Source organism: Pholcus phalangioides, unplaced genomic scaffold (genome assembly GCF_987345545.1).
Source record: "Pholcus phalangioides strain wild (caught in Gottingen) unplaced genomic scaffold, Ppha-v1.0 ptg000004l_1, whole genome shotgun sequence".
In the NCBI taxonomy this organism is placed as follows: domain Eukaryota; kingdom Metazoa; phylum Arthropoda; class Arachnida; order Araneae; family Pholcidae; genus Pholcus; species Pholcus phalangioides.
The window spans coordinates 24,983,121-25,007,390 of record NW_028301597.1 but is presented as its reverse complement, the minus strand read 5'-3'; the positions used below and the strand labels follow the sequence as shown (position 1 = coordinate 25,007,390).

At 36.7% G+C, this 24,270-nt stretch overlaps 2 protein-coding genes across 2 annotated transcripts in view; both read left to right on the top strand.

Annotated features, from left to right (window-relative positions):
- LOC149086973 (uncharacterized) overlaps positions 1 to 8,183 on the top strand; it is a 132,933-nt gene extending 124,750 nt beyond the window's left edge. The window contains exons 26-32 of the mRNA XM_089231189.1: positions 68 to 146; positions 300 to 598; positions 956 to 1,314; positions 2,352 to 2,498; positions 2,653 to 2,807; positions 3,405 to 3,552; positions 4,090 to 8,183. Of these exons, the coding sequence (XP_089087315.1) occupies positions 68 to 146; positions 300 to 598; positions 956 to 1,314; positions 2,352 to 2,498; positions 2,653 to 2,807; positions 3,405 to 3,552; positions 4,090 to 5,465 (2,563 nt within the window). The 3' untranslated portion in view covers positions 5,466 to 8,183. The remainder of the gene's footprint in view (positions 1 to 67; positions 147 to 299; positions 599 to 955; positions 1,315 to 2,351; positions 2,499 to 2,652; positions 2,808 to 3,404; positions 3,553 to 4,089) is intronic.
- A 5,008-nt stretch (positions 8,184 to 13,191) lies between these two features.
- Positions 13,192 to 22,690, top strand: LOC149086972 (dolichyldiphosphatase 1-like). Its single transcript, XM_089231182.1, has 8 exons — positions 13,192 to 13,695; positions 15,765 to 15,865; positions 16,606 to 16,690; positions 16,822 to 16,918; positions 19,005 to 19,103; positions 20,828 to 20,956; positions 21,040 to 21,129; positions 22,359 to 22,690. Exons 1-8 carry the CDS (start codon positions 13,593 to 13,595, stop codon positions 22,396 to 22,398), a joined length of 744 nt encoding a protein of 247 aa, XP_089087308.1. The 5' UTR covers positions 13,192 to 13,592; the 3' UTR covers positions 22,399 to 22,690.
- The last annotated feature ends 1,580 nt before the right edge of the window (positions 22,691 to 24,270 follow it).

Genomic DNA, 24,270 nt, shown 5'->3' with positions numbered 1-24,270 from the left:
CGTTTCTAATTTAATGTAATGGTGAAATATGTTTTTAGTGTATTAACTTGCATGTTTCTCTTTACAGAACTAAAGTTTTCATGGAAATTGACAACAGAAGATGTGTGAAGTCTGCGGCTACAGAATGCTTTCAGTCAGCAACTAATGTAAATAATCATAAAATATCTCTTTTCTGAAGTGACAAATAATATGCATTCTCGATTTTGTAATTTGTCCATTTTGAATATAATGTCAGATTGTTTTTGACTTTTTTTTCATGAATACTTACATTCTGAAATATATTTATTTTAATATTTCAGGCTGCTCAATTCCTTGCTGCTGCTCACTCACGTGATGCATTGGATACAGTCTTCCAGATAAAAGAAATAAGCAGTGAAGATGAGAGGAGGTTAAAACCTGAGACTGAATACCCGAATATGCTTTACGTTGTGATTGGAGTCATTATTATGATGCTGATGGGACTTCTCCTTGGAGTGTTGATAACCACACAGAGGAAACGAGCCAGAGGAATCACATGGTTTCCCGAGGGCTTCTTTCGCACCAGCAGTAGTCAGAAACGAAGATCACGAAGACGAGGTCCTGATGGACAGGAAATGAGGTATAAAAAATTGAACTAAACATTCCATGTTCATGATAGTTTTTTGGCAATTATGTTTGGATCATAACTCAATAACCCAAAATTTATAATTTTATCATTTTTATAATCTTAAAATTATAAATTTTATAATTCCAGCTGTAAAAATTTTTTATGACTCACTGTTTTGCATTCTTGTTCAGTTTTAAAGTGATTTAAATATGAAGCAGTATCAGTTATTGTTTTATTCCTGAAAGAATAAGTCGAGCAAACTTAAAAATAAAGGTCCCTTTGCATTCTAACTTTAAAAAAAAAACAATATGAATAAATAGAAAGATTCACACATGTATTGACTTGGTGTTTATTTCCTTTCCCGCACAGAAATCTTAACAAACAGCCATCAAACAACAGGGTAGACGTAAATGCAAATGACAACGCAGTGTCTCTTCCACCCATTGCTCCTGGAAATTTGCAAAAGGCAGACAGCAGTCAGTGGAGTGACGATGACCTTGATCACCCTCCTGTGAAAAGACTGAAAAGCGACAAGTCTCAAGAAAGCCTTGGAGACAGTGTGATATCAGTTTCTGGCACAGAATATGACGAAACAGACCCTCGTCCATGGACACAACAGCATCTTGATGCTGCGGATGTTAGAAATCCTGACATCCTAGCTTTAACACCACCTCAAGGAGAAGGGGACATGGAACCTGGCACTGTTGATGTAAATGTTCAAGGTCCAGGTAAATAACATTCTAGTTGATAATAAGTCTCAAAATTTCTTATTTTATAACGTCATGAGTATTTCACACATGAAAGAAAATTGTAATTTGACAAAAGTTTAATGGTGTTCTTTTGATTTTTTTAAAAAATATTTTTCCATGTAATATGCTTTATCTGGATTGAAATGTTTCAACATGATTTAAAATTTTCCACAAACATAGTTACTAGAGATGGGACAAATATTCGGCTGCTAATTCTGCCCTTTTGCAGAATATTCAGTTCAGCTGAATAATGCTGAGGTATTTGGTCAAATATCTGTGCAAATCTAATGTACATAAAACTAATTTGAAAAAATTATATTAATTGGAATTTTTCAAATAAATTATAAATTTACTGATTATATTTTATTGTGCTGTGTATCAAGGGCGTAGCCAGGGGGGGGGGGACTTGGGGGTCTGGTCCCTCCCCCCCCCCCCGAAATGTGAGAAAATGACCGAAAAAAGGGAAAAAGATGGCCAAATCTATTGTTCTGTCACTTTGGTCCCCCCCCCCCCCGAAATGAAAGTGGTCCCCCCCCCCCCCCGAACGAAATTTCTGGCTACGCCCCTGCTGTGTATATCCCTTTCTGTGAAAGAGGTTGCATCAGGGTGAATTTTTAGGATAAGGAAAACATGAAACTGAACATAGAATCCTACTGCAATGAGGTGGAAGTGAATGTGAATTATACACAGGTTCACTAACTGAAAAATGTATCTAGATAAGATACGTATTGAGCTACTGAAAGAGGCAAAATCGCAAAGAATATCTGAAGAGGAAAAATAAGAAAATGAGTCTTAAATTTTATAATGCATTGCTAGTTCAGAGTAAATAATGATTGAAAATTTTCTTCACTTTCATTTATAACTGTGAATTTTATTATTTTAAAATGATGAATTTTAAGAAAATCGATATTCACCTGTGAAATATTTGGCTATTCTGCCAAATCACTATTCACCCATCCCTAATGGTAACTCGGAACTAAACTCTTAATATTCACCTCTTCCTCTCCATTTTCCAGGAGGATTGACACCATTGATGCTGGCATCATTTCGAGGAGGTGGCATTGATGTGGTAGAAGATGGCGAAGATGATGATGGGTCTGGAAGCATGATTCAAGATCTTCTGATGCAAGGAGCAAACATTAACATGATTGCGGAAAGAACAGGTAAAGTCCATTTCGAAAAATGGGGACAGGAGGATTAAAAAGCCATAAAATACATTTAAATTCAAATTGCAATGCACCAACTACTTTTGAACCTATACAACTGTCTCTGTTTCAATCTGCTTTTGTAATTGCCAATTTCATATTAATTTTTTAGGTGAAACATCCCTCCATCTGGCTGCTCGATATGCAAGAGCAGACGCTGCAAAACGTCTGCTTGATGCTGGAGGAGCTGATGCCAATGCACAAGATAACACTGGACGAACACCTCTCCATGCAGCTGTGTCAGCAGATGCCCAGGGAGTATTTCAGGTAGAAAAATTTTGCGATCTTTAGCAAAATTATATTTATTAATAATGCATCAAAACCATAACCACTCATTAAATCATAAAATTAAATATTTGTTATGAGTACTGATGTATTGAGTTTTCCAGCATACCCAGGTCTTTGACCGCCTGCTTATATCTCTTCGTTGGGACAGAAAAAATTGCTAAAAATGCACAAAATTTATGACATTATCAAACTAACATGTTGAGATGCATCAGGAAAGATAGGCCTCACAAATTTCCACAGCCAACACCAACTACACCTCTACCATGTTTATTGACTTTTTCTTCTGAATAACAGTGTTTTTGAGTGCGGAACAAAATTCATAACTGGGTTTAAATGGAAAATTTTGCTTCTAGATATGAGATTATCATGACACAAATAATTATTTACTCAAGTCAAAAAAATTGTTATTAATGAAAATCAATTCATGATTTACAAAAAGGTCCTTGAAAATAATTAATAACCATTATTTCCTTTCTTAATTTCAAAATTGCAAAATTCACAATATTGTTACTCATTTTCTGTTTTTGATGTTTGCCATGGTTCTCCAAGGATATAATTTATCAAATGTAATTTCAGATACTTTTGAGAAACAGAGCTACGAACCTGAATGCCAGAATGCATGATGGTACTACGCCTCTCATACTAGCAGCTCGTCTTGCTATCGAAGGTATGGTTGAAGAACTCATCAACGCTGATGCTGACATTAATGCTGCTGATGATCATGGTATGCAAAACTTTTTTTTTCGGAATAAATTTTTGACAGCTTTTATAAAATTATTAATTCAGATTTTTCTATTGATTTAATCAGGCAATTCACAAATATACATTTGTGAAATAACAAAAATAAATTATTTGGATTGCCAAAAATTAGTTATGTCTGTATCAGGGTTGTAACTAGGGTCCATTCTTGTTGGTCAAATTTTTTATTGTTTTTTGGATAACCAAAGTCAAGATCCTATATTGCCATATGGGGGCTATATATACGATATGCCGAGGGAGCTTGTCTTGGATAATCCAAGTTTGCAGTTATTTAAGATATAGTCTATATGTCACATTCACTTTGGGTTATAGAGACTCTGTTATACAGATGTTTGACTTACCAAAGTTCAATTGTGTTGAGTTTGTGCTCATTCGAGAAAGAGGAATAAAATTCTACCTTTATGTTGTTTTGCTACTCGTATGTTTATGGATACTTTTTAATGATGGGCATAATATCATGTGATCATAGTTATCGTTAAAACAAAATTTTTCTTGATTTCAGGCAAAACAGCACTTCATTGGGCAGCTGCTGTTAACAATGTCGATGCAGTACGAGTTCTTCTAAATCATGGTGCTAACAGAGATGCACAAGACAACAAAGATGAAACACCTTTGTTCTTAGCTGCAAGAGAAGGAAGTTATCAAGCAGCAAAAATTCTTCTCGAAAATCTGTCAAACAAAGAAATAACAGATCATATGGACAAACTTCCCCGAGATGTTGCATTAGAAAGAGCTCATATGGATATAGTGCGGTTGCTCGAGGAATATATTCCTCAGACTCCACAAGTCACGAGCGGCCATCTCGGTGCAGCTTCACCTGGTGTTTTATTATCAAATCTTCTGGGATCTGCAAAAGCCAAACCTAAGAGACGATTGAAAGTTAATAATGCTAATGGATCATCTAGTAAAGATCCTGAACCTTCATCTCCTATTTCGGATCCACCAATTGTGCGACGTAAACCTTCTGTCAAGAGGCGCAAAGACAATACTGCCAGCAGTTTAATGCCAGGCAATGATGGTGCCTTATCGCCAGGTGACTCAATGAAATCTCCTTGCGCGCAGAATGCCATGGACCATGCAGAGCCTCTGTACAGTAGCCCAAACACTATGTTGCAAGTGCCAGGAAGCATGAATGGTAATGCATCTGGACTTGGCAGTGCCAAGCGATTACCAATTTATGAGGACCAAATAAAACTTGGATATTGTGCCTTAGGATCTCTGGACTCATCTTCTTCTCAAGGTTTGCCTCATGTGTACAGAGACACTTCCGGAATAATTAACTCCATACAGAATGTGCCAACACATCACATGAGGCAGAACTCGATGCCAAGTAATGCTTCCTCCGTGCACACTCCTAGTACACTACCATACACTGTTGCATCTCCGATGAAACAGCGTCCATCACTGCCCACTTCGCCAACTCACATTGCCGCAATGAGAGCTGCGCATCACCAGCGTGCCACAAAGTTACAGTCCCAGCCAGGTGCCAATCACACTTATGACTATCCACCAGACTTGCATTTGATTAGTTCGTCAAGTAAAGTTGCATCTCCAGTGACAAGCAACGGACAGCAAGGCCTGTATCCGCAGCTCTTTCATTTCCCTACGCCCCCATCCCAGCACAGCCAAAATGGTGGGGAAGTAACTCCTCAGCATTACTTGATACCCCCAGAAACTTATCTAACGCCATCACCTGAATCGCCCGGGCAGTGGTCGAGCTCCTCCCCTCGCTCTGCTCAATCGGACTGGTCAGAGAGCATCGCGAGTCCCATGGGCCACAATGGATCACATTCGCAACCTCACCAGCAGCCGCAACAGGTTGCGAATCAGACTCAGAAATCCTCTGTGGTGCAATCACCAGAAGCTGTATTTATTTAGAAGAGTTTGGAGCTTTTTTAAGCTCACTATGCATTTTTTGAATGTGTTCTCACACTTGTATATGTTTTCGCTTCTGTGAATTCTTTGTATGTTGTATATAAGAGGGGAAAATCTAGCTAGAAATAGTTGTTTTGTGCGTTCTCATATAAAGGTGACTTTTCAGAATGTAGAATTTTTATTTCTTCATGTAAAATTTGTTTGTCACCAGCATCGTTGAAATTTTTAGAATTTTCGCTGACATTGTTTTCAAATCATTAAGACCATCGTGCACTAATTTGTGTGCAGATTTCTTGATGTCAATCATCTGTATCTGCAACCTATTTATTCTCCTATCATTCCCAAAATGTATTGTCGCTCATGTTTAACTCATTATTCAAGTAACAAAATGTCTTCATTATAATTAAAAATTCTTCCAAAAGTTTAAATTCTATTTCAACAAAGTCATTGTAAGTGATTAGAATCAAGTGCTAAATGCATACAATGAATGCAACATATTGAAAATTTCATGTGTAATATAATGCTATTTGTACATTTTGAAAATCCTTTAAATTTCAATAGTATAAAACAGTGTCTCTCAAAGTGTGTGTTGTGGCTTTTAGTGTCGTAGCCAAGCTATTTCAAAGATATCACACCAAGCTGAGAATATTGGTATGTGTCTACACAGTAACTAGTAGAACTTATAACAGCTATTTGCATAACTGTCAGAGCCTCTTGATGCTGGGGCCCATCTAGAAATAGCCTAAGAGCCTCGAGTACACAGGAGGCCTTCATGCAAATGAGATCCAACACTATGGTTTTCAAAAATAAGTATGCAAATTAATAGGCGGTACTCCCAATCAGGTAGTTCAAGTACTTCCTGATAACATTACTTTGTCCAAGGGGGCCCAAAATGCTTCAAAGATGGCCCTAACAATTGTCACCACCATGAGAGAATCAACATTACCCACCAGTAGACCAAGGAAGCTGCAGTTGAATGATGACTAGGGCAAGGAAGTAGCTGGTAAATTATCACCAGAAAAGAAGTCTCATATAAGCTATCAACAGCGCAAGGGAACTACACAGGTAAATGATTTTCAGGGGAAAGGGAACCCTGGGTGCCAAACCCTTGAGAAACACTGGTACAGTTGACACTCGTTTTTAGGAACCAGTACAAATGAGAAAAAATAGTTCGTAAAATAAAAAATTTGTAAATGGGATAGACATTTAAGAAAATATTATATTATTTGGCACCAGAAGATTAATTCATAAAAACGTGCAGTTCGTAAATTGGAAGTTCGTAAAATCGGGTGTCAACTGTGTGTATAAGTATACGTTTTTTAAATTTTAAGCGTATTCTTATCACATTCATGCAATCATCAATCATCTTATTGGATGTTTTACTCCCATCCTAATAAACTTATTCATCTCGTTAGACATATATTATCATACTCCTCGGAGATCTGCGCAACAAATGTTACCCATAATGCTCATTCGATGAATGATGTTGCCAAATGGTTCATGTCATATGTAAAAAGCAGAAAGCATATATATTTTATTTTATAGTCATGTTTGCATTTATTGAAATATTCTATCTCCTGAGCATTTAATATGTCGCATGCATTTGGCAATTGATATCTGCCATTTTTTATAGGACGCGATAAATGAGTAGACAACATCTTTGAGTTTGAACTATGAGAATACTCAAGAATTTGATAGTAAGGAAATCAAGTCGTGCTTTTATTTTAGCTTTTGAGAAACCATGGTGCCTTGTGAAGAAAAAGTTTTATACACTTAATGGGAAATCGTAATTATTTTTAAAAAAATTATTCAAAGATTCACAATTATACAATTTTTGTACAAAACACACCCTTTTTTTATACATGTTAGTGTATAACTAGCAGAGTTATTGAAGAGAAAATTCCTTTTGTAATGCTCTGTGACAGTTGCAAAACTGTCCAAAAATGCATTTAATTTCCACTTCATCCCTTGTAACCGCATCCCAGAAATGGGTTGAGAAGAAATTGCATGTGTGTCTCTCTCTTATAGAGCTGGGGGAGCGTCTGAAGTGTTTTGAATCTGTGGGTGCTCGCATCAAGTTTTTTTATGTAAAATCTTTATTTCTGAATAAATTCTGCAGGTGCTCAGAACAACATGAATTACCATGGGTGCCAAGCCCCTACAGAGACTTCAAACGTCACTGTCCTTTTGTTATTTAACTCGGTTTTAACTCATTCGCTCTTACCTTCCTTTAAAAGAATCTGGTCAAGAAATAGTTCAAAAACCTTCAAACCCTGACTTTGCACTGAATCATTTTATTTCATCGGGTATTTTTTTCTTCCCTGCAAACAATGCAATGGTGCAAGCTACATATGTATAGGATCTTCTATCAATACACATTGATAAAATATTTATCAACTATTATTGTTAAAGAAATAAATTCTCAATATAAAGAAGGATAAAAGAAAATTGATAATATTACAATCATTAATGAGTGAATTATCTATTTATCCAATCTGTAATCATTGATAAGTATGTGTCCGAAATAGAACCATTAAATAAGTTCATCAGCCCGAGAAAGAAAATTTTTAAAAATTGTGTATGCATATTAATAAAAATGTTTGGTAACTTCTGGGTCTTTGTTGGACCAACCGTAAGATGTTCACTGGTCTGAAATTGAATTAATTGCACATTTTTTTAAAATCACTTGTTAACTTTTTATCATAACACATGCATATTTATTTATTTTTTTAAGTGCATCTGAAATTGTCGTATACATTTTTCATCACCAAATTTCCATCAAATTTTATGATTTAAAGAATGAAATATAATGTTATTTATGTATTATTGATTTGACGAGAAAAGTATTTGTAAAAATAAAAAAGTTGTATTTGTTTTTGTATAAAGAGAAACGATTGAATGTTGATGCTTTGACAAAGTTTAAAAAAAATCACTGATTTCATGTATTTTTCTACTGGATGATTAACTACAGAGAGAGAAGGAAAAAAAGAGAATCGTAATATATGTATTCAAATTTTAAGTTGTTTTTTTTTACCCTTTTTGTAAAAATTTTTTTGTATATACGTTTACATTTTGAGAATAAGAAAAGAGAAAAGGTTAGAACGATTTTTAAATGTTTCTCAAGTTTTTTACCCGTTTCCTTTTTCTAAAGCATTGCTATACTCAGCAGTGGTTGAGGTTTAAAAATGAACAAATGAATATTTTTGTATCTTCCGAATGTTGTTCAATAAATTCTTTTGTACTTATTGAATTTTGTGTTTCTTTATTATGGATTGATTTTTTTTTAATTTTTTTCTCATTCATCAAGAAATTATTGGAAGCAAAAAAACATTCTTAGTCTTTTTCGCTGTAATTGTCAAGCCTCTTTATTTTGCTTTCAATTTTTCAGCTTTAATCATTTTGAAGTACATATTACAAATACAACGCCACAACAGGCAAATTGCCCAACGCGGTGGCTGACTTAAGAACATCATGGAACCCCGAGCCATTTTTTGGAGGCCCTACCTACTACTGCTACACCACACATGCACCCCACCCCCCCCCCCACCCCGCGGAACCCCCATCGAATCGGTACATGCGGGAATGGGCGTGTACGTGTAGTGAAACCTGACGTGAAGTTTTTTGTTTCTCTGTAATGCTTGTTATGTGTAGGGCTGCCATCTGCCACCAGTTTTTCTAACTATGAGTGAAGTGTTATGATTGAATGATTTATCGTTGTAGGACTGTTGCTCTCTGTGGCGAGACTTTTTAACGGGGAGATCGGCTCGCATTTGCGCCTTGAAGTTGGGAACCACAGAAAACCAACTTCAGCCGACCACCATTGTGGGGTTCGAACCCGGATGAGTCCGTCACTATAACCACTCGACCACCACAGCGGCAACCACAACCACAACGTCACATTATATGTAGTATATTTTTTTCTGCTGCTTTATGGCAGGGGCCCCAACATCCTGGACCTGGGATCTTTAATGGAGTCCCAAGCCAAGAATTTTTCACTGAGCCTCTCAATAGTGAATTTGCAATGTAGAAAGACAATAATATTCATCCTAGGCTGGAATTTTTTTTGCATCTCCCAATTGGGGGTGGCTTGAGCTTACCTGCCACTCGGGTGTGAAGCCGCAGGTGCTGCTCCTAAAGGCGACCCCGAGTGGGAGCTTACAGGGTTCCAGTCGGGGAAGGGGGGGGGGACCTCGAGATAATCCTGATTTTCTTTCAGAAGAAAGCCGCACAATATTGTCTAGCGTGTAAAATGTTCGTGGCCATACGTCCCACTTTTAAAGCATATATTTCTACTTTTGGTCCAGCATTATAAGATTGTTTTTAATAATGCCAGAGATAATTTAATCCTCGAAACTGCACTTGTGATGTTTAACGTGATGTACAACGAGGTTGATTTTTTTTTTAATTAAGAAATTTATTTCATAAGGTGTTTCTGCTGCTCCAGAGAACGAACAAATAGGAAGCCAAATTTTTACTTTTCCTTCATTTGGATTGTTCTGGAAAAGACACTAGGTGAGGGAACCAAAATGCACTTGCCTCTCGTGATCAAAGCCGCTTGAAATGTAATGCAATTCTTAATGCAGCTTTGCTCGTGATAGAGTACACGGTCTTAGGTTATGTGACCCTTTGCGGCCGCATGAGGCGCCGCTCGAGAATGGTGCTAAATCTGAAGTGAATGGGTGAAAAAAGTTTCATTCACTTTAAAAAGAATCAAAGAAAATGATTTCTCTGCTCTGGGGGAGCACCAAACCATAGATGAAAGGACAAAAAACAAAATCGATTTTTTTTTTTGGTTAGGAATTGTTGAGACAAGTTGTGAGGGAGGTGGATGGCCCCAACAAGGATGAGACTGACAGGTCTCCAGCCCAAGGACCCGGGGCTATTCATTCTTATTTTTTCACACTATAAAGTAACTGTAGAAGGGGCTCCCATGAAAAATATGGCCCAGGGGACCGCGAAAGATTCCAGTCTAGGAGCCCTTACGTATGATGTGGGGAGGGGATATGCAGAAAACGCAAAAAATAAGTCTTGCACGCGTAGAGAAACTGTATCGAAACACCCCTGATAGATTATATTATTTCTGGCATCACACGGTCAAAGTCCTTGTCTATTCCCTCAAGTTTTCTCAAAATCTCCGTTATCGAAGTGTGACTCAAACGCGTGATGGCATGTGAATTTTTACTGATGAAACTTTTAAAAATTCTGAGTCTAACTAAAGTCTACGATGCCGCCCGGGTGCACCCTCGCTTAAGCCGCCCCTGTGCGTTACACATTATCCCTGTTTACATGGGAAATGAAAAAGCCGGTTCCTTTCATTCAAGTGATTATGGAAAAAGGGGTGTGAAACCACATAAATCTACCAAAGAATAGTGGGTGTAAATCTTTCCTTTTCTTTTTTTCCCCCATGAGGAAAAGAAAAAGTTGTGAATCATTTACCAAACCAGGGCAAACCATAGGTTGAGATAGACTTGAAAGTCTGGTGGGGGGGGGGGGGGGGAACACAAAAATGATGTATGGGGGCATGATGATGTCAGTGCATAGGCGTGTAGCCGTGTACATTATATCCAACTTTTAAGCTGGGTGGCGGGGCAATGCACCCTCTCCTGTATCTTCTCCTATGACCCCCCCCCCCCCCCCCCATTGAAACCTTAACTTTGCCCATGTAAACGGGGCCGTTATAGAAGAGAAATTCTGATAATTTGTTTTGAACCAATTTCCATACAAATATGATTCCATATTAAGAAAAATATTGAATATTGATACATTCAAATGAGAAATTTTACCCCCACCCCTTCAGAGGAAAAGGCTGATAGGGAATCTAGCCTGAGGTAACTTGTATAAATGGCCTTTATTCTGAAATTTCTTCTACACCTTAAGTTTATCTGATAATCAGGGGACCTAAGTATTTTAGTCTGCCAACTGGCATAGGGGAGAACATTAACCGAAAATCCTGACTGAAAGTGATCTTGCTTTAGGATTCGCGGGGGGTATGCGTGGAGGGAATTATGCGAGTAAATTATTATACTTAATCGTAAAAATCGAAAGCAAAAATTACTGAGAAATTTATGACATTGTGGTTAAAAGTCGTTGAGGGACTTCTTTCGAGTGAGGAGAATTAATAAAGAAAAATAAAAACCTTACAATTTTTTTCTCCTACAATTATAATACGAAACATAAGAGGTGTTATATTATAAATCTCCAAAGCCGCACCTAGATGCTTGGTCAGCCGGGGCAAGCACGCATTTTGCCCCCCCCCCCCCACATAATGTTGAAAGAGAGGTTAAAGAGTGAAATTAGCGCCCCCTTTAGTCCGGGGCACCAGACCCGCCTACGACCCCTAGTTGCGGCCCTGTATAAATCTGATATAGAAAAGTGAATCTTCGTGGGTAGTTCAATAACAAAATTTCACAAGAATTTTAATATATTGTAACTAAAGTATCAATTCCTGAAAAAAATACCCAACCTACAAGAAAATTAATAATGTTATTGTTATGTATGGTATAATTTTATTTCTCTGGGCAATTACCGCGTAACATAATTTTTTCACCATTTAACGTCATTAGTGGTTTAATAATCATTAAAATTGTTTTAATTGTTTTTCCTCGGGTTTTTATTTCCATTTCCAATAAAAGGGAAAAGTAAATTTGAATTTGGCGCTCAAATGCATCAAAATGTAAAACTTGTGGAATTGGTTCTGTCACCTATCAACAATAATCATAACTAATTAGATTCAGTTTAGTTTTTTTATATGTTTAGTTTTGTCATTTTATTGTTAGATAGCAGCGCTAGTTCCATGTTCCAAACTATCTGCGATGGCCATATTTTCCAACACAAAACCGGACAATATTAATTATCGCCGATTTCCTGGAGAAAAAATTCAAAAATTTGAAATCTCAAACACAGAATATAAAAACTTTCCGCTAATTAAATTTCCAAATGTAAGAAAATTTGCCAAATTTTGCTAAAATCACTAAATAATTTCAAATGGGAAAAAAATCTTTAAGGAATCTCCGAGACAAAAGTTTTATGTGACAGAAATTTCGATGCATAAATATATCACTAATTATAATAAATTTAAATCCAAATTACTTTAAGAAAGGAGAAATAACTGAACATTCAAACAAATGTTGCGAAGTTCAAAAAAAAAACAAAAAAACAGAATATGGTCAGTTAATTTTCAACGCTATGTTAAGGTCTTTCGTTGGCATTCACTGGCGAAAGTTGGCTGCACGACTCGTTTCAGTATATATATATATATAAATGAGATATAGTCAGCATGTGTATAATACTTAGGCTGAACATATTTCCTTGAGAAAAATACGGGAAATTCTGCTTTGAAATACGGGAAAACACGGGACGTTGCCAATTATCGCCAAAAAATGATGCTAAAAAGTAAGCAAAGTCTCCAACTTATGCTAAAATAAGATAAGTTGCCAATCGCGAAAACAAGCGCCACTTCAAATTTCAGTGAATTAAAAAGAAAAGAAAAACAAATGTTTAAGATGAATATTCTTGTTTGTAGTCATAATTATCATAATGCAATTTCTGAGTTACAAAGATAATTTTAATCGTTGATTTGAAAAAATAGTCAAGTTTGTTTCGTTGAAAATACGTGAAAACCGGGACTGTCCCGGAAAATATGGGACATATGGTCACCCTAATAATACTGCATAGGGATGCGAGGGGAAATGACAAAATAACAAAAAAGAGGGGTTGGGGGTGGGAAAAAGTACTTGTAAATAACTGAAATTCTCACTGATCCCGAGGAGGAGGATCTCCGAAGATCAAATAAACGTGGCGAACGAATAGGGACTGAAAACAAAAACAAATGAGTTTAAAGGGACTCTCGCTATCTCTCTTTTTAAACCTGGCGATTATCTCTTAAAACCCTTGAGATAAAAAGAAGAAGAAGCGATGGTTACACGAGTCTCATCTCTACTAGTTACGCGTGCCGCCGTGTTATCTTTTCCTCTTGCTTGGTGAAAAAAAAAAACTCGTTTAAATAATAATAGTAATAATAATGCTAAGACATTGGAGATCTCGGAACATCCTCGTCAGCGTAATGAGCCGCCGACTTGCGTGAGATTTCGCTTTTATTTATTTATCTTTTTTTTTTTTGTTTGTTTCCGAATGGCGAGTGTTTTCGGTACTAAAGAGATGTCCATCGGGTCCGAAAACGGAGGTCCTACTGTATGGACGTCACTGGCAATAAGTCACGTGGAGTATCCTGTAGGTATGTGCAGTGATGGGAAGCAAAGTTTGTTCGTCCATGTAAACATGAATTTTTTTTTCTTCTTGCTTTGAACATGTGTCTATGTACAGTTGAAAATCATATGTGCTGTGAACCTATGCTCCGTTGGGCCTTCGACCTCTTGCCTAATTTTGTAAAAAATGAACTAAGCAGCACAACTGTTCCAGATCGCTTAGGTGGTGTGTGTGCGCAGAATATTTACGGATCACTGAAATGCTCTGCGGCACGTACCCAAATCACTTAAGTGGCCTGTGGGAGAATTACAGAGCATTTAACCCTGCAGTGTTTGCGTGGCGTCCCAGAGTTGCCATGCGGCTTGTTATTTTAATGGAGCAATATTGCCGCGCAAGCACTGCAGGGTTAAGAGGCGTGCTGAAAATTCTCAGTTCAAGTAAAGGTCTGTTTACACGTATCAGGTGATGTAGTAGTTAACTAAATTTTTACTCGTCGAGTACAGTAGAACCCCCTGTTAACGAACACCCCCCCTCAGATGCGGTTATCTCTCTTTTACAGTCAAATAATAATTTCCCTTTGTGTAATGAAAGCATGCATTTCAAACCCCCTGATTAATGGTCACTCCTCTTTTACAGCTTAATAATAATTTTCCTTCGTATGATCAAAGCGTGCATTTCAAACTCCTGATTAAAGGTCACTCCTTCTCCTCTTTTACGGATGAATATTTTTGTCCCTGCTGTTGTCCGCAAAAGAGAGGTTCTACTGTAAATATTTATCAGTGTATAATAAAACCCCTGATTAACGGTCACTTTGGATCCGTCAAAAAAAAAAAAAATCCGAGAAAATTTTGTGCACGCCTATGATAAGGTTTTAAACATGAAATAAGATTTTCAATCATTTTAACTGACACTTTAAGTCTGATAGGCCCAAAAAATCTCTTTTCCTGGAAGTTCATGATGCTATTAAGACCATTGCCTCCTCATGAACTCTGTCAAAAATTAAGGCCCCTCATTCAAGAATATGATGGGTCACGAATTCAATACCCTATGTATGTCAGTTGCGTATTTTTCATCCGTAGATCAAGAAAATTTTGCTCTAGCTTTTTAAAGCAGTTATCGTAAAATATTATACATAGCTAGTGCAAGGAAATTCAGTTTTACGGCCCCGTGCAATCTTACCCTTTGCACCTGCTTATAAGCACCTGCTTATAAACATCGCCTTGGGTCTCCTGGCTGTGTGATTTTTCTGAATCTTTACTCAGCAAATTTACATGCTTACTCTCGAAGTTTTCAATCAGATACATTTTTGTGAGGTGCCAGGGTGGGCTCATGCTTAAAGATGGCACCATGGCCCCCACAAGGGGGAGGCTGACAGGGCCCGGGACGATTCTCATCATTTTTTTTTTCACGCCATAAATTCCCTATAAAGGGCCCCCCGTGAAAAGTCTGGTCTGGGGGCCCGCCACAGGTCCCATCCTAGGGGTCCTGTTCCAGGATGTGGGGCTATGGATGGCACTTCCTATAAGGCGAGTGACCTAGAGAGTGTGTGAACATGGGAGTTATCAAAAGAGTGACACAGGGGTGAGGGGATGGGGAGGGGGGTCAAGCGGGTTTTTGAGGGTTAGCACAGGGCGGCAAATTCAAAGAATGAGTGATCAAGAAAATTATACTACAGTGAGAGAAGGGAGGCAAAATTTATGTAGCCCAAAGAAGGCGGTAAAACCGTAAATCTGCCTCTGCCTGGGGAAGGGAGATGGGCTGAGGCTGTTTGAGTCCTATTCCACCAAATAAATTTTGTAAGGAAGCTGAGCCGTCCTCCCAATAACTAATGACTTATATGCTTGAGTACTGTAGATACGGACGGGATGACTCACAACTTTCAGTCCCTTCCTCAGTGTTTTCATCATGTCTAATTATTCATCAAACTAATGATAACTCTAAATTTTTTGTTAGCTGCTACACATTCAACTTATTGAAATTAAAAATTTTTTCCCAGAGCCTCTTTAATCATATACAGAAATAAAAAAATCCTTACAGTAATATGACAAACAAAAACATTTTTCGCTCGCTGTTCATTCATTTTTTTTTAAATTTCAGGGGATTCGTTCGGCAAGCTGCTTGCTGTCACTAGTCTGTGTCCGCTCGCTCTTGTTATTGCCTTCGTCACTCTCGTTCTTTTTAGAAGAGATCTTCACACAGTGAGTTTTTATTTTATCCATTTTTATAATAATAATTATAATAGTTTATCCATTCACTACCAGGTGCGGATGCAGGACGATGTGACAGGGGGGCAAATTGTGTAAGTTCGTTTAATTGTCCCATATTTTACAGGACAGACAAATTTCCCCATATTCAGCTGTTGAGAGGGGCCTCATATCATCTCTCCCCTCCCAGATACGCACCTGAGCAAATACAGGCATCGTCAGCTGCGAATGAAACCGGGCAGAGCAACCTTCAGGCAAACATCTTTAGCTGCTAATGGAGGGAAAAAAACATCTTAAGCTGCAAAATGGGACAGAGGCAAATGGATCCAGGGCAATGTGTCAGAGAGGCAACTTCGACAGGGTACACACTGGCACAATACTGCAAGCGATGCAACATGCAACTCAACATGAGATTTGTTAAGAAAAATGAAATTTATATTTTCTAATTAATCTGCTTCGAGTCGCATGCTGCACCGCTTGTAGTATCACACCAATGTATAAGTGCATCGGATCATCCCATATTTTATGAGACAGACAAATTCCTCCTATCAGGCTATAGGCAACTTCAAACAGGATATGAAAAAATATCGTTGTAGAGGGGTTTACTGTTGTATCGAGTATCTTTGTAGCTAGGTTTCACTGTATAATTTTTTTCCCTTTAATGCTACAAACTATAAATATTCCTCAATCATGATCAGCATGCTTAAAATATTGGTTAAAATTTTCACTTCCAGATTTCTTTCTTTTGTGGGACAGTTCTTAATGAAGCGGTGAATTGGATATTGAAGCATTTAATAAAAGAAGTGAGGCCTTGCCGAGGTAATTCACACAATCATGATATCTCAGGATTTTAATGCAATTTGTTTGCTTGAACTCATGTTTGAGCACTTGATTAGTTGAAACGCTGGTATGAACTCATTTAATTTTTTTTTTCATTGTTTATGTTTCAGGTCGAGAGATATTATATTCCGAGTATGGCATGCCCTCAAATCATGCCCAGTTCATGTGGTTCTTTTCAACTTATTTGGCTTTTTTTCTATTAATACGGTAAGAACTCTTGCATTTCAAATTATCAATAGGATCAATAGGTATTGTTGCGTGCGATACTGCAAAAAAAAATTTCGAATTTTTTTAGTGAAGTTCATGAGTGTCTATTATAAGAAATTGCTGGAAACAACCAGCGTAATTCTACCAACATGAATACGTTAGAGCCATGCATACATAGCACATACACATTCTTGCATGTAACAATTTATTAGAAAATTCCCCAGAGGAATGTTCGTGAGGTACGTGTATGATTAAGTAGCAGTAGTATATGAAAGGGGGGGTTTACCATCTTCACTTCAAAATGTGACAACACCGGCAGAATATGAAACATAACTCCAACATAAATACATTTGGGCCACACATACAAGGTTTGTTGAAAAAGTGTCTGACCATAATATTTTGTGCATAAACCAGTGAAGAGAGAGAGAGCTGGGGGGAAGGGAGAGGCATAATTTAGTGCATATGCTTTGAATTTTTTCCTGCCTGCAGAAGCTGATAATAGCTAGCTGTGGTGGTCGAGTGGTTATAGTGACGGACTCGCGATGCGAGGATCCGGGTTCGAACCCCACAGTGGTGGTCGGCTGAAGTTGGTTTTCTGTGGTTCCCAACTTCAAGGCGCAAATGCGAGCCGATCTCCCCGTTAAAAAGTCTCGCCACAGAGAGCAACAGTCCTACAACGATAAATCATTCAATCATAACACTTCACTCATAGTTAGAAAAACTAGTGGCAGATGGCAGCACTACACATACCAAGCATTACAGAGAAACAACAAAAATTTCACGTCAGGTTTCACTACACGTACACGCACATTCCCGCATGTACCGATTCTTTGGGGGGGTTCCGCGGGAGGGGGGGTGTGGTGTAGCAGTAGTAGGTAGGGCCTCCAAAAAATGGCTCGGGGATCCATGATGTTCTTAAGTCAGCCACCTCGTTGGGCAATTTGCCTGTTGTGGCGTTGTATTTGTATTTGTATTTGTATACCACTGATGAGTGAGTAAGTGTAATTGAGCACATTTTCAGTTTTTGACAAAATGGCAGAAAAACTTTAGCAATGCTACTGTATTAAATTTTGTGTGAAGCTTGATGATTCCCGGTTGAAAACAATCTGCAAAATTCAACAGGCCTTCGGAGATGGAACAACGAGCATCCATTCAGGTGAAGGAGTGTTGCAACTGCTTCAAAGATGGCTACACATCAGTGGGGAGTGGAGCACATTCTGGTAGGTCTTCAACATCCAGATCCAGAAATGAGATCGTCTGTGACCAAGTAAGAACTCTGGTGATTCAGGATCATTGAATTATGATCAAAGAACTTGCAGATGAAGCTAGCATCAGCATAGGATCTGTTCATTTCATTTTGACTGACAATTCAGGCTTCAGAAGAATCTCGGGGAAGTTCATGCCAAAGCTGCTAATGATCAAGCATAAGCAACTCCATTTGGAGACAGCACAGGACATGGTAAACTGTGCACTACCTAGCACAACCATCACTAAGGAATACTACCAAGAGGTTCTACTACTAAACCAGATGTGCACCTCATCCATATTCCTCTACGGAACTTCTAACGAATTGGTACATGTTGGAATGTGTGTCTACGTATAGTGAACCTTCTGTAAAGTTTGTTTCTGTGTAATGCTTGTTATCTGTAGTGCTGTCATTTTTTCTGACATTTTGTCAAAAATCAAAAAATGCAACGGCACTCATTTACACATACTCATTGGTGGTTTGCCATCGAATGGCAGCTTCTGTTGGCAGGAACAAATTCAAGCATGTGTACTAAGATTGCCTACATACGTGCGCTAAACCAAACTTCCCTAGCTTCGTTGGTTTGCACATAAAAAACTATGGCTGGATACTTTTTGAACAAACCTTGTAGACATGCAACACGTGCCACCATGTACAGACTCATTAAAAATTCTGCAGAGTATGAGGTGCATGCATGGTTAAGTAGTAGTATAAATGCAGGGGTTCAATGGCAATTGGGAAAATATGTAATATACAGCCAAATGTAGTTATATTGGTAATATTCATTCTATGGGTCTTGTATTTTGCTTAAAAATATTTATACTTTTCTTTCTTTCATAGGTTGCATCATGGGAATAATACTCATCATTTAGAAACTGCATGGAAATATTTAGTAGCCATATGTGCACTTTTTGCCGCAACTGTTGTGTCATATAGTAGGTATGTATAAATTTTCCCTTTTTTTTTTTTAACTCTTACTCATGTTTATGTCGGATAGTTTTGAACCTTATTTTAATTATTGCTGACCTTATTAGGCACTCCAATGAAATAAGGGTTTTGCCAGAAAATTTTCTTTCATTCTAAGAGAATGGCAGTATCTCGACTTCCAACATTAATTCCTCCTTCCTAGCTGTTGCTTATACTATATCAAACTTGTAGAAGGTAATCTGCGTCCTATTAATTTGCTTTCTGTTCGTGACATTGAAACATATAAAAATAAATTTCTATTGTTATTTAACACAATACAGAATAAGACTAGTTTTGCTCACAAGGTAAATACAATGCACAGTGTAATTTGATGTTGGATTTGACTTGTTCAAAGTATCAGAGTTTTTGTGTGTTGGACATTTTTTCTTGGTACTGTAATTTCTAGCATGTAATCTATGGATTAATAGCTTAAAAACGCCAGAATTTTATGATTTTATGTGAGTTTATAAATGGTTGCATATTATCTACACCAAGCTTTATCCCTTTGAAAGTGGTTGAAATAAAAATAAATACAGTGACACCTTGGCTTACAAATTGATTTAATAAAATCTGTTCTTATCAGCTTAATATTTGGTATGTCTCTTGTCTTAGCTAATTAATACGAATTTGGCTGAGGAACATTTTCGTTGATATATATGCATGTGCTAACATAAAACACTTGCATTGTGAGCTGAATTTTAGCACCAATCATCAGAATTACTATTGCTCAAGCTCAATGTCCATCTTGGAATCTTTTCTCAGCTGTAGCTCTACTTCTCTTTCTGAAAATGTTTGAATTATTGCATGTAAAATAAAAGATTCAGCTAAAAAAAGAGCCTGTGTTTTCAAAGCACACATTCTTTTCATTGCAAGACTCCTAGCATCAAACTGAACAGTCTGGACATTCTAGGAGATAATCTTCCCATTTGTATAAGTATGAGAGACAGAAATGAGCTTGTGATCAAATCACAAATGGGTAGGGACTGGGTTGTATCTCAACACCAGCTTTAACATATTAAAGCTAGTGTTGGTTGGGTTTACATAGTGTAAAATAAAAAGATCTTCAGCATCTTCCTGTAAATCCTCATTTATCCAATTTTGAAGCTGTTTATTTTAGTCTTTGAATCATTTTTTTCCTAATAGTTCTTTTAACTGTTTCCTAATAACTGTTCTTTTCTGTTTCAAAAAACTTATCTTTAAATTTTGGGCAGTACCTGAAACGAATTAAACAGCTTTCCATAGACACCTATGGGAAATTGCATTTCAGATAGCACACAAACCCGATTCCAAAATGAATTATCTTCATTAGCCAAGGTATCACTGTATGCTTAGAAATAATCAACAACAAATAATTTCTTAAAAATATCAGATGGCATAAGATGCAAATTGAAAGATCAACATTTTTTCTAAAATATATTATCTCTAACCTCTTTCATTTATTATGCGTATATATTCTAATAGTTACTTTCCTTGTAGGGTATATATTCTAATAGTTATGATACATAATTAGCTACAAGAACTTTGATACAAATGCAAGTTTTTTACCCCTCACATTGATTAAATTTGCATGTGATGATATGCTGCAATAAATTGTATGCAGAAAATTACAGTAGTTGATTTATTTCCTCATGAGATGATGGTTCATTTTATAAATTTTTGGATCCTCTATTATGTTGTTTTGATTGGTTTTCTTGTAGGGTATATCTTCAATATCACACATGGATGCAAGTTGTATGTGGGGCATCTTTAGGTGTTCTTTGTGCATGTATCTGGTTTGCCATAACTCAACTGTTTTTGACGCCCCTTTTTCCTGCTATAGCGTCGTGGTAAGTCCCTATCCTTAAAAAAAAATTTTTTTTTAACTTTCATTATCATTTCTTTGTCAAAATGTTCTGGATTATTCTTGCAGGCCTCTGAGCGAGTTCCTTATGCTGAGAGACACAACACTCATTCCAAACGTCATGTGGTTTGAATATACGTCCCATCGAACTGAATCCAGGTATTTCTGCTAAATTTCTTTGACAAAAAAGTTGATTATGTCCGATTTAGGTGTGAAAGTCAGTCTTAAAACATTTCCCGTATCCCACACACACTTATTCTCATTGGAGAATGTTAATTGTCTTTTTTTATCAGACAATAGCCAACATTACTCATCAATCCTTTCTAATGTTTTTTTTTCTCGTCAACCTTACAATAAGCTTTGCAGCAGTTTTTCCGTAAGCTTCAGTGTGATGTCATCCATTTTCATAGCTGCTAAGTCCCTCTACTTTTCTGAGAGGCTTCTAAATTTCTATTCCATCTCCTGAAAAATTCTTATATCCCTCAAATTTTAACCGTGATTTCAAAAAATCCATACCTTTGGGGGGAAATAATCATTCTCAAAGAATTCACCCAGACAAAGTCACTGCTTTTTTTCCCCCAAAATAACATCACATGCATAATGTAAATTTTCGCCACTACATCAATTCATAAATCGATTGCATCAGGCATATGCTTATATATTTCATTTATTGTTGCATGATTTAGTATTATGTGATGTTTCCTTGTTAAACATTGATTGGCGACTTTGCACTAATTGACGATGTATAGCACAATGTGCCATGTTTTTCCAAAAAGAGAAAATTCCTACGATTTTACTTTCATCTAGAAAATCCCTACCTTTTCAGAAATACCTTTTTTGGCTTTTGTACAGATTTTGGATCTGCGTAAAAACTAGTTCTCACATAAGTGTTATTGGAAATATTGGTAGGTCTCTCGAAAAATATTAGGGGAAGGGCCTCTTTTTAAATCCAATATTTCTGTAGGTATTATGTAGATAGTGGCAAATACTGGGTGGAGGGGACCTCTGACCAATGGGTTGTACATAATTTTATGACGATTAATTCGGATCCTCCAAGGTCAGATGCAAAACATTTTTTAAAATTCAGTCATCATGTTAGGTTGAAGTGGATATATATTTATATTTTTCAGGAGTTTGGTCTTGTTACTGTATGTGGAAACTCCTTTGAGTAAATTGAGCTTACTTGATATTAGCCAGTCATTTGGCCAATTAATTTCCCCTCTATGCTAACATGACAGAATTATGTGTCATGACCAGATGACTGTTTGTCATTTTTATTCTGTCCCCAGAAGTGGCATTATGCTGAGTTCTGAATGTATTTCTGTTTCACAAGCAGAGGAGTGCCTGTATAATATTCTACCTTATTTTTGGATTTTTCCGTATTGCAGAACAAGACAGCGAAAACTTGTGTCCATGAAGTCACAGTAGAAGATGAAAAACTGTTTAACGAAGCTCAAATACATATACAAGTATTTCAATATATTTTGATATTACATGTAACACCCTTTAACTGTGCACTGTTATATTTGATGGTGGACCAGAGAAATTTTGATTTTTTTTTACTTTATTTTCTCCCTTTACCTTATTTTGTTATTATTTTTTTTGAATGAGCTGCTTGACGTTTATAACCATCACTGTTGGTATATATTTTAATGTGATTGTAGATTGGCTGTTACTGTGAATGTTGTTGATATAATAAAATTGCATTTATATGGCAAAATAGAAAAGCTCTGCTTCTTCAACCCATTTGCATCCAAAAGCAGAATAGTCTGCAAAATAGCGAACCTCCTGCCTAGTACATAAAACTTCTTTATCTATGATTGGTAATATTGATGAATAGTGAAACGAGAGGAATGCTGAATGCAAATAGGTTAAGGTGAATGTTTTTTAAAAATATTAATCTTAACTTTTGTTGTTTTTTTTTTTTGCATTATTAAAACAAAATATTCTATTCACCCTATTTTAAATGTTGAATTCAGAAAAACCACTACGACTGAAAAAGTTTTGTCACAATAATGGAACGTTATCAAATCTATTTGCAACTCACAGTGGAATAAATAAACTGTGGACCAAAGTGAAATAATCTGCAAAAGTGTGAATGTCCACTACTACTGAAAGCAGAAGAATCTACTTACACAGTACCTAAAAACAGTTTATTGATGCATGGTGATACGGAACAGAGGTAGTGAATTTTATATAAAGTAGGATAAGTAAACAGGATATTCACTGTTTCAACTGCAATTTATAAAAATGGTAAGCTTAAATTTATGTGCAATTATGCCAATTGAATAATAACACTTTGCCTTAATACAAGTCAATTAAATTCTTGTTTTGAGTCGTTCACTGAAAGCGATCTGCTGCACTCCATGCAGATGAGTGGGTGAAAGAGCGCTTGTATGTTCTTGTGATATACTTGTCTCCCCCATTCACAAACTTTGCTATCAACTACAAATTCAGATAATAGGTTTTACAGATCTGGCAAACTGCAAAAATATATATATTTTGGAGAAAATGAAACTCCTCACTGAGGTAGCTCAATTGCCTGAAATATTTCTACCTCATGATACAAAATATACACATCAGATGGCAAAATGTTGTCATGTTTTTCAAAATCTCATTGACAAATTTGCAAACAATATTTTGCCAAAATGCATTATTGTGGCTTTCTGACTTATTACAATTTACCTCCGTCGTTTTCTCATAAACTGAAAGAGAAAGGTGAAATTTTGCTACCTTCCAAAACTTTGACAAACAAGACTCCAGAATGTGACCAATTTTTTGAGAAGAGTGACTTGTGACATTTTGCCATCTGAGCACAGATACAGTGACGCCTGTTTGTATATAAGGGATGCTGGAAGATAGTATGCGTAAAATTATGAAGTGCAATGTTTCAAAATTACATATTGTCGAATGGTCTTTAAAAATGTACGTCATTGGAGCATCAGCTCATGATTCATTAATTATGGTCATCCGCAGAGAAACGGGATGGAGCAATGATCCTACCCTAACGTCAAAAATATGGGCAGATTTAATCTGTATGTGGGAAAAGGGCATCAACATCATTCTCATTGTGCCCTACATGCCTATCTCTGATAATTTGTCATTTTCATTATTACTTCAGTATTAATTCATTACATCAAAAACTATAGGGATTATCTTAAAATTCATAGAAACCTAAATCACCATCAATATGCTAGTGTTTAAAATTTCTGAATATGGTGAGCCATTATTATTTGAATCATAAAATATTGTTCTAAAAGGTTAAAAAATATGAACAAAAAAAATGTTTTTTACTTCAAT